The 15,728-nt window shown below is 34.5% G+C and overlaps 1 protein-coding gene across 2 annotated transcripts; it reads right to left on the reverse strand.

The window, feature by feature from the left end:
* Window positions 1-8,015: 8,015 nt before the first annotated feature.
* On the reverse strand, window positions 8,016-11,967 carry LOC142631919 (14-3-3-like protein A). Of its 2 annotated transcripts, none has more exons than XM_075806287.1 (5): window positions 11,829-11,967; window positions 10,429-10,919; window positions 10,185-10,307; window positions 8,792-8,908; window positions 8,016-8,278 (listed from the first exon to the last, which is right to left on the reverse strand). In XM_075806287.1, the coding sequence occupies exons 2-5, from the start codon at window positions 10,912-10,914 to the stop codon at window positions 8,204-8,206; spliced, it is 801 nt and encodes a 266-aa protein (XP_075662402.1). In that variant the 5' UTR covers window positions 10,915-10,919; window positions 11,829-11,967; the 3' UTR covers window positions 8,016-8,203. The 2 variants fall into 2 exon arrangements, with proteins under 2 accessions (XP_075662402.1, XP_075662393.1); XM_075806278.1 differs by having other exon boundaries at window positions 10,185-10,310.
* Between the last annotated feature and the right edge of the window lie 3,761 nt (window positions 11,968-15,728).

The following is a 15,728-nucleotide window of genomic DNA, read 5'->3' on the forward strand; positions in this document are numbered from 1 at the left end:
TTGATGGAGAGTAAAGGTACAGACGCGGTCTGGCATACGGCGACGTATGCTGTAAAGGGTTTTATCTGGTAATAAAAAAAGTATTTGCAAATTGGATAAGGCTTTTTTTTCTTTTTTCTTTTTTGAGAATCTCACAACAAAAAAGTAGGAATGTTAAGGGTAGGTAAAAAATTATGTCAGTAGTGGGTTCAAATAAAAATTAGGAATAAATTTTCGCTTAAGTTTTGTTCTAAAATTTTGGCCAAAATGAAAAATTAGCAATAATTTTCAAACAATATAATTAGTAGTTACTGTTTACAAATTATATTTTTTACTAGCATCTCGAGTCTAAAAGACTCGATTTATAAGAGGGTTGATTTTTATGGTCTGATTCCGTCTGATGTGGCATTTTTTCCACGTAGCGTCCACTTGAAAATCGAGTTTCTGAGACTCAATTTATATCTCGACAGTTAGCGGCTCGATTTATCCTCCAAGCCACAAACAGAAAAAAAACCCAAAAAAAAAAAAACCCAGCTGAGTTCTTGTTCTTCTTCTTCCCAAGTCTCTCCTAGCCTCCTCTCCATGCTTTTTGACAAAAGCACGAAATGGGTTCGCTTTGTATATGGGACTATCTCTAAATTCCCAAAATACAAAGTGATGAAAACCCCAGAACCCACAAGAACCACTACCAGCACAGTTCTTGGGTTCTGAAAGTGCAGGAAGAAGGCATGGGTTCTTCGGAATCAGAGCAACATAGCCAATGGCGATCTTCGGTAGCGTGTGGGTCGACGGCAAAACTTCAGGCCGCACGTGGAGGCGCGTCAAGTTGAAGATGGACACTTGCTTCTTGGGTTTTACACATCAGAGGCCGAAGAAGAGATCTGTGGCGTTGGTTTCATGAACCACCAGTCGACGCGAAATTTGTGACGGCTCGTGGGTCGACGGCCACCACGCATGGCGGCGCGTGTCTCCGAAATGGAGATCAAACTCTTGGGTTTTGCAAATCGGAGGCCAAAGAAGAGATTTGCAACGTCGGTTTCGCAAAAGGATGGAGAAAAACTAGCAGATCTGAAGGGGTGAACTGATGGTGTGACAGCTGTGGCTTCTTCTTCTATGTTTGTTAGCTTGGTAAACTCAGGTGAAAGAGAACAGAGGGTTTGAAAGAGAAGCTTGGTAAACTCAGGTGAAAGAGATAGAAGGGAAAAGAAAGAGAAAGAAGGTAAAATAATGATATGAAAATTGTATTTAAAGTTGTTATGTTCGGACCCTTAGGATATTTGCTTATAAATCGAGTTTTAGAGACTCGATTTTCAAGTGGACGCAAATCAAGTCTTTTAGACTCGAGATGCTAGTAAAAAATATAGTTTGCAAACAGTAACTACTAATTATATTGTTTGGAAATTATTGCTAATTTCCCATTTTGGCCTACATTTTTTTAGAATACATGCGTGAATGAATTGTCATAATAAGAATGTTAATATTCAAAACATTGATTAATATAACACACCACTTAACCCTATTCAATTGTATTATTTACATCAATAACACATTTGTTTTGTTTTGTTTTATCTTTCATCAGTAACCAGTCATATCATTGTAGGAAGTATTTGTTAATAAAAGTTGGGTTTAGATTTTAGAAACTGTAGATGTACCAAATGGTTTTACCAAATTATAAGAATTTTTTTAGACTCCTTTTTAAAAATAGATATAATTATTTTTGTTCTTATCTTCTTCTCCTATAATTTCTAAGTTGATAAAATTTTTAATTTGAATACAGTCCAAATTCTTCATTTAATCCTTTTATTATTAATTTATCTATAATTTCTAAGTTGATAAATCTTAATCTTATTATAATCTAAATTCTAATCCTTTTATTATTAATTTATTTTTTACTGAAATTAAATTACTACATGTGGACAAAATTTTTAATTTGATCACAATCCAAATTCTTCATCTAATCATTTTATTATTAATTTATATAATTTATAAGTTGATAAAAATCTTAATTTGATTACAATCCAAATTCTAACCCTTTTATTATTAATTTATCTATAATTTCTAAGTTGATAAATCTTAATCTTATTATAATCTAAATTCTAATCCTTTTATTATTAATTTATTTTTTACTGAAATTAAATTACTACATGTGGACAAAATTTTTAATTTGATCACAATCCAAATTCTTCATCTAATCATTTTATTATTAATTTATATAATTTATAAGTTGATAAAAATCTTAATTTGATTACAATCCAAATTCTAACCCTTTTATTATTAATTTATTTTTAAATTATATTACTACACATTTAAAAAAAAAAAAACATCACTTTTTTTTATCTTTGGATTTCCTCTTCACACACCACTTAGTTTTTAGATTTAGATTTCAGTTTCACACCTCCACAAATTAGAATTACATTAGACTTTTTGTTCATATCAAGTTGGTCCTTATCTTTTAGATCATATTTCAATTCAGTCTCAAATCTTTTAATTGTGTCAAATTGGTCCCTAACTTTTTCAGTGCTGTGTTTTATGTCATTATTACTTGGATCAAAAAAATCAATGTGTTAAATAGAACAAAAAAAAATTATTTATCATATCACATCAACTACCAGCTGTACCGCCACCTCAATTAAACAAAATTAAATTAAAATCTGCACATGTGAGATAAGTTTGGGGAAACTATAGGGCCTGTTTGGTAGAGGAGTTTGAGTTGAGTTGTTTGTAATTTTTTAAAATACGTGTAAATGAAAAAGTATGACAATATGTGTAAGATTGTTTAAAATTTGGTAGAGTGAGTTTAAACCATTCTACCAAACAGGCCGGTAGGTTCTAAAATTGCAAGCATCAAAACAATCATACGTTGCTAAGAGTGCGCCTATAGCACACTAAGTACCAGCGCTCAGGCATTCCACAAAAAAAGAAAAAAGAAAAAGAAAAAAAAGGTACCAGTGCTCAGGCAAGATAGACAAACAGAAGGTCTATTTCAAAATTTCAATTGTCTTTGATAGACCATTGGCTCTTTTGAAAGAATTTTTGAACCTACCAGCTCGGATGTGTTGCAGCGAATAACACGCTATGGCAAGACATATTAACACACCAACCCAGCTGTCCTTTATATGATGTCTACAAATAAACTAGGAGCTACCACCATCAGAAGAATTAAAGCGCCTGGATGTTCAAGGCAATCTGTGGTTCAATAATTAAGGGCCTGTTTGGATTGAAGATGGAGGGAGGAGGAGTGGACTAGAGGAGAGAAAAGTAAAGTTAATTAAAAATAAGCTAATTTTATGTCATTCCTATTCTACTATACTCTACTCTACTACCCCTTCCTCTCTCTCAGTCCAAACAGACTATAAATATACTTAAACATGATTTTGTTATTATTTTAAATACCGAATTACACATTTATGATATGGGTTTCAATGATGATATGTTGTTACACATTTATAATTAATATCGTTAGACACAATTTTATCAAATAAAAATCACTCAAAATGATAATTTTTGCCTGATTACATGTTAATTATAGTTATCAAAAAATTCTCACAATTAATATTTTTCCTTACAAAAAATTAAAAGTACATTGTTTGTTCTGTGCAGTTTTGTACACTATTGAATTCTAAAAAAGAGAATTGCCCCATACACAACCATAACACAAATATCCTTCACTAGCTGACATTAATAGTCATATTGACAGAAATTCCAAACAAAAACACATACCCTGTTGTATATGAAGCCATAGCTCAATTAATGATGCATGGACAATGTGGCGCAAGTAATTGGCTCTTGCACTAAAAAAATTCTGAAGAATGTTTACAACAAGGCGATAATTGATGTTAATGGATATCCAATTTATAGAAGAAGAGATGATGGAAGATTTGTACAAAAAGGAGATGTCAAGCTAGATAACAAGTATGTTGTTCCTCACAATATCAATCTATTGGTAAAATATCAAGCTCATATAAATGTTGAGTGGTGCAATCGATCTAAAGCAAATACTATCTCTTCAAGTATATAAACAAAGACCTTCAAAGAGCTACAATGTTGGTACAAGAAAACGTAACAAGAAATGAGATATCCGGATTGAAACAAATCACTAATCTTAATGAAATCAAGATTTACTTAGAATCAAAAATCGGAAGAAAAGTTCTTATTCCTCGAATATTTTTATCTCCTACAAAATCAAAGTGGCTATTCATCCTAAAAGGGAAAAAATTTCCTTTAGGGTCCGTTCGGTTAGAGGAGTGGAAAAGTAGGAGGATGAAAAATATTTAGTTTTCCCTCTTGTGTGTTTGTGTGTTTGGTTGGAGGGGTGGAAAAGTGGAGGATGTAAAACTTTTTTGTTTGGTTGGAGAGAAAAAAGGAATGATAGAAAATGTAATTTATATAAATTGACTCTTATACCCTTGTTACATAATATGTAAGAAATAGATTTATTTGTACTCATTAAATAATATAAAATTTACCACATCATATATATAAATTTTTATTATTATAATGTAAAAATTATAATAGTGTACATATAAATTTAATTGGGCAAAGGATTTTGTAACCAGCAAAAAGGTAGTTACAAAATCAGGTCATGTTGAAAAAAAATAGATCAGGTCACGTTGAAAAAAAAAAAAAAAAAAAAGAGAAGAGAACCTGGACCCGTTGGTGAAGGAGAAGAGGAAAGTATTAAGGATGTTTGTGGGCAAAAGTCATCAAGTGGATAGGTGAGAGGGTCATAGGTCATGAATGAGGGTAAGTTCAAATGGCATTTTTGTAAAAGTGCTACTGTAGCACTTTTCTCCCCAGATTTTCCTCTCGATTTGAAATAAAAAAATAATGTGGGCCCGAGAGAGAAAACTTTCTCCCGAGTTTTCTCTCCTTCCTATTTTCCTTTCCCAACCGAACAGTGAAAAATAACATTTTTCACCCTATTTTTCTCTCTCTATTTTCCATCCTCCCTATTTTCACCCCAAACGAACACACCTTTAAAGATCTGTTATGCTAACAATCAACAAAAGTCAAGGACAAACTCTAAACAATGTTAGCCTCTAATTGCCAAGTCCAGTGTTCCACCACAGCCAATTGTACTTTACTTTGTCTCAAGTAACAAGCCCCGAAGAACTAAATTTTTTAATAAAGAAAATTGACAAACAATTCAACACATCTCTCTCTCTCTGGTACGTTTGTCTCTCTCTTTCTCGAATTGTTTTTCCTTTTGTTTGGCTTCTTTTTATTTATTTTATTTTTTGTGTGGATTAGATTTCCGCTTGGTTTTGTTTTTTAGGGTTTGGTATTTGGGTTTTGGGGGTTTTCAGGTTTTGAGTGAATGACGGTTGGTTGTTGAATTATTTTAAGTATTTTATGTTATGTTTCCTTTGTTTGTTATTGTGTATGTATCTCTCTACTCTACTGCACTGTACTATGTTTAAGATTTGTGTTCAAAACAAACAATGACAAACAAGAACAAGAATACGCTAAAAATATGGTGTACAAAGAAGTATTCAATAATCTCCTAAAGGTAAAAATAACTTCTAACATTTTTTTTTCCCATTAATATTGTCGTAGATACAAAATTCAGATGAAAACAATTTGATACATGTAACTACAAGTCTCATTAAAGCACAATTGATATGTTAAAAAATAATAATTTTCTATTGAGGCATTATCATTTTATATTTGATAGTTGTTATACCAATACAATTTATATATTTTATTATTATAATAATTTTTTATTTTGTTATTGTTTGTTAGATAAAATATATATTATATAAGTTTATGATAAAATCATACAATGCACAGCTTTCGACTAGTATGTGTGTGTGTGTGTTTATATATATAATCTCAAAACAGTGCACCGGTACACTCCGATATCAAAATATTATGCTCTAATAGCTAATTCAAAATGATCTCTGAAACGGAAATCAATACAATTATAGAGACCAATAAATTGTCAGAAGTTGACGCCTTTAAAAAAAAATTTTGAGCCACCACTGTTCTCTTACCCAACAATTAGGAATTTCCTCACTTGTTGAAATGGATGTTAAACCTTTGATTAAAAACCTTTCCTGTGACAACCTTATGTTAGATCCTCTACTCATTGACTGTAGGACTCTTCTGAGGGCATTCCCTAATGCAACAGTGGAGGTTGAATCACATCTCCCATGCAACAGTGGAGGTTGGATCACATCTACTGGGAGGCTAACCACTGCTTGGCGAAAATTGGATCTTTGCAATCCATTGGGTCTTGACTAACCCACTGCCTGTGGCTGTGGTGGAGTCTTTGAAGGGCTAAGCCGTTTTGTAATAAACAAATTTGTGTTTTATATATATATATATATATATATATATATATATATATATATATATATATATATGTATGTATGTATATACTCTCCCGTTTTCCATTAAAATAATAATAATAAAAAGAAAAAGAAATCACGAGATAAAATATATCGATTGATTTTGTTCCGATAAAAATAATAGATTCGGCTGCGTTCAAGTTGACAAAGACACCGCCCAACCACCAAAATTTCAATGACAAGCCGAGCATAGAATTCCAAATTAAGCAAAGATGGAATAAGATTCTCTCTATTTGCCGAATGCTGCTCATTCATCGATCATATATTTCATCTGTCATATAATGATCCGTTAGAGCATTCACATTGGAAATGACATATGCCATATGTAGGGAAAATTTAGCATAAAAGCCCAAAATCTCCCACACATTAAAAACCAACTATTGCAAAAAATTTTGAAAGTGCTACAGTGCAATTCTATAAAGGTAGAATTTTACTGCAGCTCAATTATTAAACAAAAAAACACTAATATATTATTTATTTTCTATATCAATTCCTCTCTTTTATTGGGTTTTTAGATTTTTGTTTTTATTTGAGTTTTGGAATATATTATTTTATTGTATAAAAATATTATTTTAACGTGTTGTATTGTAAAATAAAAGTTGAGACGTGAGAATATTGTAAAATAGTATGATATAATTGATAAAATAACTTTTTAATATGGTAAAATATGATAGAATAAAATTTTGAGATGTGAATGCTCTTAGGAATAGTCGAATACTCAATAGGAAGTTGGGTAATTTCTTACTTTTATTTTCTTGGCAAAACTACACTATTAGTCCCTGAAGTTTACCCTATGTGCGCAATTGGTCCCTCAAGTTTGAAGCAAGCACAATTAGTCCCTTAAGTTTTAAAACTGAGTTGTATTGGTCATTTTACTAATTGTTGTATTGATCATTTTACTACAGCAGATGAAAGTTCCTTTTTTTTTTTCTATCACGTCTATCAAAAAAAAAAAAAAAAAAAAAAATCCTTTTTGTAATTTGATACTCGTGAATATTTTTTCCTACATGTAAATTTAATTGGTAATTTTTTTAATTAAAAACATACATTTTTAAAAAATGTCAAGTCATTGTTCCATTAGCCAAGTAAGTAACACCGTCAACAACAGTTAGTAAAAGGACTAATACAACTCAATTTTAAAACTTAAAGGACTAATTGTGCTCGTTTCAAACTTGAGAGACCAATTGCACACACAGAGTAAACTTCAGAGACCAATAGTATAGTTTCGCCTTTTTCTTTATGCCATTATGTAGCAAGCATCCATGTTTAATGGGAAAAGGGAAGCTAAATTATAATCAAATGGAGAGAGAGGCACAAGCAATCATCTTCCCTGCTCCTCAGGCTCTAGAAGTAGTACCACGCACAGAAGCTAAAACTTCAGTTCAATTTTATCACCATATATGGCTTTAAAAGAAACCAATAATGGAAGCCATAATTTACATTGCCAAGGTGGGTAAGTGCCAGATCCAAGAAGATCAAGAGTCTAGGGAATGATCGCAAAGGTTAGCTTTATTGCTCAGACACAACGAACCGTGTTTGATTGGAGTTAAATCCAACTTGGAAAGAAAAAGAAAGCACAATCACAAAATGCAAGAACATAAATAACCATCAGATCAAAACTACCATGCAACTGATGCTTCAAAAGCATCAATTTCAGCACTAAATATCACATTCCACATCACTCCAAACACCAAACCATATTCTTCTCATCAATAATAAAAGCACATTCATATCTTTCAGAACAATTCAATCCAGGTGCTATATAAACACCCAAGGATCCTTAGTTCATTGAGAAATTCTGCTACAACAATCCACATACCATCTATGTAAGAGGTCTCGAGATTTAAAAGTACAGAGTACATCCTACGAACTTATCACTGCTGCTGAGGTGGCTGACCCTCGCCTGACTCACGCTTAGATGCTTCTTTGATCTCATCCCCAGCATCATCCTAAATTAACGCAACAAATACATTAGGCAAGGAGCTGGAGGAGAAAAAATCCCAATGATGAAACACCAAAGCAACAATCATATGCAGCAGCCACACATGCCTAACCACCCACCCCAAATAAATAAAAATACAACTTGGATCAATGTGACCTACGAGAATCACCAACCCAACCAGAACAATTTGATAGTGTTGTTTTTTTATGAAGGCTGATCCCAAGAGAGTCCATTGGTTTGTAATATTATTTGGGTTAAACCTTGTAAAGATGCTTTTGAACCCAGTATGGTCCAGGTTGAAGTGTCAAATCAACCAATCCCAGACCAGTTAACATTTTATAAATGGAAGATGCATAACACATAAGGGGAATAAAAGAATTTAATGCACAAAAAATAAGCCGGAGGAAATGAAGGATATGCAGGTTTCCTAATATTTGTTTAGGATGATGACCTAGCAACATCAAACATTTCAGCCACACACAGACACGCAGGGGAGAGAGAGAGAGAGAGAGAGAGAAACCGTGATGTCAGAAGTCCACAAAGTCAAATTGTCTCGGAGAAGTTGCATGATCAAGGTACTGTCCTTGTATGACTCCTCACCCAATGTATCCAACTCAGATATAGCCTCATCAAAAGCCTGCCAAATGTAAGCAAAGGGAGTAGAGAGTGAGCAAGCAAGAGAGAAAAGAGAGAGAACAATAGCATAGCAACTATCAACCTTGCAACCTTGTAGTCGATTTAATACTTTTCGGATTTAATATTTACTTCATGTCAAGATTTTGGCGAGACTTCAGCCGGATAAATCAGAAACTTTATAAATGGAATTCAACTTAAAAAAAAAATGCCGCAACAGAGACATAAAAAGCTCACAACCTTAATGATGAGCAACAGCCAAAACAGTACCCCTATCATAATGATAACACACTAGAACTCACATGTTGAAACCGTGACACTAAACTCTGCACAAAGTATATCAGTTGAATATATTATGGTCACTCAGAGAGGGCAGGGGGGGGGGGGGGGTTGATGGAGGTGGGGAGAGAGAAAGAGATGATTAACACCCAACCCATTTGTTAGATCAATTCCTTCATAACAAGTATTCAATGAATTATTCCAAAGCCAAATCGAGTTTTGCATATATGGTATTAGATTAACACACATGCAACAACAAATGGATAAGAAACCCAAAAAACTACTAACAAGCAATATGTATCACATGCATACACATGGGCACACACATTAAACTCAAGCAATGGAACCAACACCTACAGAATTAATAAGTAATTTGTACCAGTTTGATAATATGTCCATCACAAGGACATAAACATATTATAATTCAAGCGATGAAACCATGACCCCATGTGTCAGCTTATTAAATTCACACAAATCACCAATATCAAAGAATAAAAAAGAATAAAAAAAAAAAACCCATATTATGGTCTTCAAATGAATCAAATTACAGCCAACAGCTTTAAGATTCAAATACAAATACAGCACTAAATATAAACCAAGAAGGGTCAAAATAATCATTTGAAAATCATCAGTCACCATGAGATATTAAAAAGCACCTTTTTTTCCCCTTAAAATCAGCTTGCTACCAACCCCACCCTCCCCACACACAAAAAAAGACGAAGGAAAGAAGGTACAAAAATATAACAACTTATCTATGATGAAAGGAATTACTATTAAAATTTCAGGATACTTTGGGGAAATAGTAACCCAAAAGAAACTCAGAAAATAAATTTACCATTAGAACAGTCCAATCTGGTTCCTAGATTGCTATGCATTAGAAGTCGACTCGAACCAAACAGAAATGGTCAGGCCACTTAAAAAAATTAACAAATCATGCCCATAAATAATTGCAACATACTACAGTCACAATGAAACAAGTAAAAGAAGTCAAGTAAAAATACCTGTTTTGCAAGATTGCAAGCACGATCAGGTGAGTTAAGGATTTCATAGTAGAACACAGAGAAGTTAAGAGCAAGACCCAGCCTTATTGGGTGAGTAGGAGGAAGTTCAGCCAAAGCAATATCCTGCTTAAAGAACGCAAAGCAAGCTCAAAAATCACTATCACAGAAAAGTCCCAACTTCAAACCCAGTAAACGAATTACAGAGGAGTATAGAAAATAACAACCTCATACACCATACACCTACCTGAGCAGACTTGTACGCCAACAAGGTGCTCTCAGCAGCTTCCTTCCTCTCAGCACCAGTCTTAAACTCAGCCAAGTACCTGTGGTAATCACCCTTCATCTTGAGATAAAACACCTTCGACTCAGCAGCTGAGGCCGATGGAATGAGATGCGTCTCAAGAAGACCTAAAATGCCGTCACAGATCTTGCTCAGCTCATTCTCAATCTTGCCCCTGTACTCCTTGATGATCACAACATGATCCTCATTTCCCCTACTCTCCTCCTTCTGCTCAATGGAAGAGATGATCCTCCATGAAGCCCTCCTGGCCCCAATCACATTCTTGTAAGCCACAGAGAGGAGGTTCCTTTCCTCCACAGTCAACTCCTCAACATCCACTGTCTTTGCAACTTTCTCCATGAACTCAACCATTTCCTCATAGCGCTCAGCCTGCTCGGCTAACTTGGCCATATAGACATTCTCCTCACGTGAAGAGTCAGTTGGCGACATCTTTGCTACAGCAAAAGAAATTACTGTAAGTCCACAAATCAATTCAATACAAATCTTATTAATCTCTTGACCTATATTATATATCATATCACAAACCCCAAAATCAAACATAAATATCTACTAAACAAACATTGTAATTTTGTAAATAACCCACTCCCCAAAAAAAAAAAAAACCATCTTTGAAATATTTGGGAGCACAAATTGGAATCTGGTTATTAAAACTGTTCCGATCTACAGAAAAATTCAACACCACCCTAACTTGCAGACATGAATTTTATGTAAAAAAAAAAAAACTGAGGATAATTAATTAATTACCTGTTTTCTGAATATCCAAAACTACAAATTCCCAATCACTATTTAATATACATTGATTGACACTAAATATGTGTATTTCGCATTAGGAACAGTAAAAATAAATCTTTGTTGTTTTTCTGCCCTAATGGCCAATATTTTCTCAGCTGCCAAACAGATCAAATCACACTCTCGTCACGTTACGAACTAAGCATCACAGAGCTATTCTACACTCACTTCAGTAAAGTTGATCACAGTTTTGCAGACTCACACAACAATAAAACCAAGGTTCAAACTCAAAGTCCGATCATTTCCATTTTCCGACACTTCCTCGCAAACCAAACAAAATTCATAAATATAAAACAACAAAACAGCATAAAAAAAAAATAAAAAAAAAAGCCCAATCTAGCAGATCCAATTAAAAAAAAAAAAAAAACAGAAATTTAATCAAACCAAACCGCAGACCTAGATCTCAAGGATCAAGATCAACAGAAACCTAGAAAAACAAAAACAAAAACAAAAACAAAAACAAAAAATCGAGTAGATCTAAGAAAAAGCCTCGAAACCCTAACCCTAGATAGTAGAAAAAGGAAAGCAATCAGCAAGTGAAGAAAAGAGCGTACCTCTCTAATTGGCGAAGAAACTGAAATTCCTCTCTCTCTCTCTCCCTCTCTGTGTGAGTGCGTGTAAGAGAAAGAAATGAAGTGTGAGAACAGAAATGGAAAAGGGGGCTCTTAAAATATATATAAAAATAAAAAGCGGAGAGAGAGAAAGGAGAGTGGGTCCAATGAGAACGTGACATGTGGTGGGTAAGCGGAGAATCCGTGGGAGAGAGAGTGTCTCTGTGTGTGTGTCACGCTGGCGTTGACGGTCAACGGGATTAATGTGGGTCCTACAATCTGTAACCGGTAACACCTCCACATCATTGTGTTTGTGTAGCGTTTTTTTTTTTCATGGGGAAGCGTGGCCTTGACTCACGGTTTTTTGCATCTTCTTTTTCCTGTGTAAAATTAAACGGAAATGCTCCCAGTATCACGCGCCGGCTATGGATCTTTATTGTTGTTGTTGTTGCCGTTTTTTATTTATTTACTTTATTTTTTTGAGAATCGCCGTTTTTTATTTTTAGATTTTTTATTTTTTCAGTCCGTTACAATCTTGTAGTTTGAACTATTTTCCATATAATGGTGTTCATTGCAAATAAGGGTTTCCATTGGTTAGACCGGCTTGAGTTTTTGCCCTAAATTTTTTTGTCACTTAATCGAGTTAACTCGATGGTAGCAATTTGGAGAGGAGGCCAACCGATGCCAATCGACCAACAGTGAGTATTAGTTGCTTGGGCGATGGGTTTTAACAGTTGAATTTTTCGAGTTATTGATTGGATATCTCGATGATGGAACGGTGAATCAATATGTAGTGAAACAACAAATATCTAAACTTTAGTGGTCGAATCTTGACCATAACAAGTTGAGAGATGCCAAATCTCAACCTCAACTACGGTAACTCCATGCAGCTATCAAAGATGAAAGGGGGAAAGATCATTCTAGTGATAATAAACATCAATTTGTTCATTTTGATGGGTTAAGAATCCAATGACCTGAGACTTGAACTAAAAACAGGTTTTTTTTAATACCCCATACTTGCTTCTCGACTACCTATGTAATCAAAGCCGACAAGGAGTCACCAAGTCGGTTAGAGTCGATTGGGTTTTGAGAGTCTATGGATAGCCCTAGTTGCAAATACTCTCGTAGGCCGAGACGGATATTTAATTAATGTTGAGGACTCTTTTTTCACCCCACGTGATACTACTTCATTGACAACCCATGCCACATCAACATATGGATTGTGCTCACACAATGAATCAAAGCTCACAACCCATATCACATCTCTCATATTCATGACAAGCGGCTTCTTCAACAAGAACCCATATTAACACAAAATGACAATAAAACCCGAGGTACTTCATCTCATCTTCGGCTTATGATCCAAGCTTATAAGTCTCTTTGGGGAAACTTTGGGGGTCGTGGTTTAGAGGGCCAAGAGATATGTTCAGTAAAACTCCAGCGGTTTAAAGTTGATAAAAGAAGCATGTTGTTTGGCGTGCCTTCTCCAACTCCCTAAACTCTGACGAGTCCGTGTGTAGCGGGTAACATATGGTAGGCATCTCTTATCACATAGCACTTAAAATGATAAAATTCATCATTGCTCTTTTCCTAAAAGTTAATATTCATCATATGACACATATTCAATATCCTCAGCCATCTAACTGCTGGGAATATAACTGCTCATTTAATCCCAAGCTGTTGTTATACAAATTTGGAAACTTCATTATTTTATTCTACATAAATCTCATTACTACTTTCAGGTAAAATCCAATTCAAACACATGTCCTAATTTGATTGGCTATCTTTTTTTACCAACTATATGCAAAATATTCATTATATCTCTCATACCCAGCTGTTGTCTACCATAATCAGACCATATATTTCTCAGCCAGCTGCCAAAGCAGAACATTAGATGCTCTTCTTGCTTACCAAGATTATGTCACAACACAATGAGACCTTGACTAAACCTCTAAACCTTCATTACCTTTCAACCAATCCTTTTATTACTTGCTAGAAATGTGTTGTAATGGAACCTTGCACCAAAAACACAAACACCTAAAAGGGGAAACATTTCCAGCAGAACCCCAGCTGTATTCAGCACTTGACACCTGGTTGGGAGTGATATCAGCAGCCATTTAATGCTGAAATCCCAGCTGCCAGCTGCTATACCCAAGATAGCAAGATACCCTTGAAAGAGATCTTACAATTTTTAGCCAAAACTATAAAGTAAATGCTGACCTGCCTAGCTTTTCCTGACAGTTGGGACAGCTTTTTCATGACAGATGTAACAGCTGACCCAGCAGCTTTAACATTACTATTTTTTCCACATTTGGCTAAAACCAAAACCAGCTAAATTAACTATATTTTTCTTGCCAAAATACCTTCCTTTTCTGTTACTTTTTTCCCAGTAGCTCTTACCCGAAATAGCAAGAATATCTTGAACCTAAACTTACCATTTTTGCCCAAATCTTAAGATGGATTTTCTGAAGATTCATTGCTATTTGGGACAGATTTTGGCTGAGATTCTTTGCTAAAATACCCCCTTAAACTCAGCTAAAATACCCCCTTAGGACCCTTCATCAACACCTCAAAGGGGGACACCAAGGGAGAAGAACTCTTTCACAAACCTCTCTATTCTCTCTCTCTAAGCTCTGAATGAAGTTCTGAATTTTTAGTTTCAAAATTAAGAACTAAACTCTTCAGCCCTTAGCTCATAAATGCCTTCATAAGCCCTCATCCATCCTCCAACAGAAAATCCCAGCAGTACATACCAGCAGAAAAGCCCAGCAGTAAATTCCAGCAACCTTGCTAAATACACTACAGCACTATTACCCCTCATATACTCATTCTCTCACTCTTTATATTCAAAAAATACACATATCTTACTGCTCCTATCTCCAAATGCCTAAACACACCTCCATGCTTTTCTCTTACAAAATTTTTCCTCTTGGAAAGTAATCTCTACAACTTCTCCAACGGTTATAATCTCATATTTTTACTATCTTTAACCACCATATCTCTCATACTTCCATATATCATACATATTGCAAATACTACATCCCACAAAACATCTCTTTCTCCATTTCTCTTACACAATCTTATACACATTTACTACACCATTACATATGATTCACTACACTCATCTAAACTCCACTATCATACTCTCTCACTCTGAAGTTCTACTGTTTTGCTGTTCATAAACACGTATCAATATTCTTCTCTATCTCTCTTATAAAAGCCCTTCTCATGAAAAGCATGAACTTCTATTACTAAAGCTCTTCTCCTAGAAGGCATCAAGATTTCATACCAAAACCCTTCTCATGGAAGGTACAAATTCATCTTACATAAAACCCTTCTCTTAGAAGGCACAAATGCTTTATACAAAAGCCCTTCTCATGGAAGGTAATACTATTCATTACTTTACAACAACTAAAAGAGCATTGTCAAAGGGAAAACTCATTTAAGTGCATGATAAGAGGGCAAGCTTAACTAGCCCCTACACATAGCTAGGCACACTCTCTCTCCCTCCAGTTGCACCCATTTTCTCCCCTCAATCTTAAAGTTATCATGGCAAACTGCCTTTCTACTTCTAGGGTCACTCGACTGGTATATCATCAACTCACAAAAGCTGTACAGCTGGGCTACAAACCATACAAAGATAAGTGACTTTGCTTCCTTATCTTTAAATTTATATTATTGAATACATGATTACTTCACATTTAAATACATATTACTTTATTCCAACTATTAACCAAGGCTTAAACTCATTCAAATGCATGATAAAAGGGACAAGCTTAACTAGCCTCTACCGCTAACATTCTGCTAGAATCCTATTAGCTCACTGATGCTACATAGCTGGGCTACAAACCATACAAAGATAAGTGATTTTACTTCCATATCTTTAAATGTACATCATTTAGT

The sequence above is a fragment of the Castanea sativa genome, chromosome 1 (genome assembly GCF_040712315.1).
Source record: "Castanea sativa cultivar Marrone di Chiusa Pesio chromosome 1, ASM4071231v1".
Taxonomy (NCBI): Eukaryota; Viridiplantae; Streptophyta; class Magnoliopsida; order Fagales; family Fagaceae; genus Castanea; species Castanea sativa.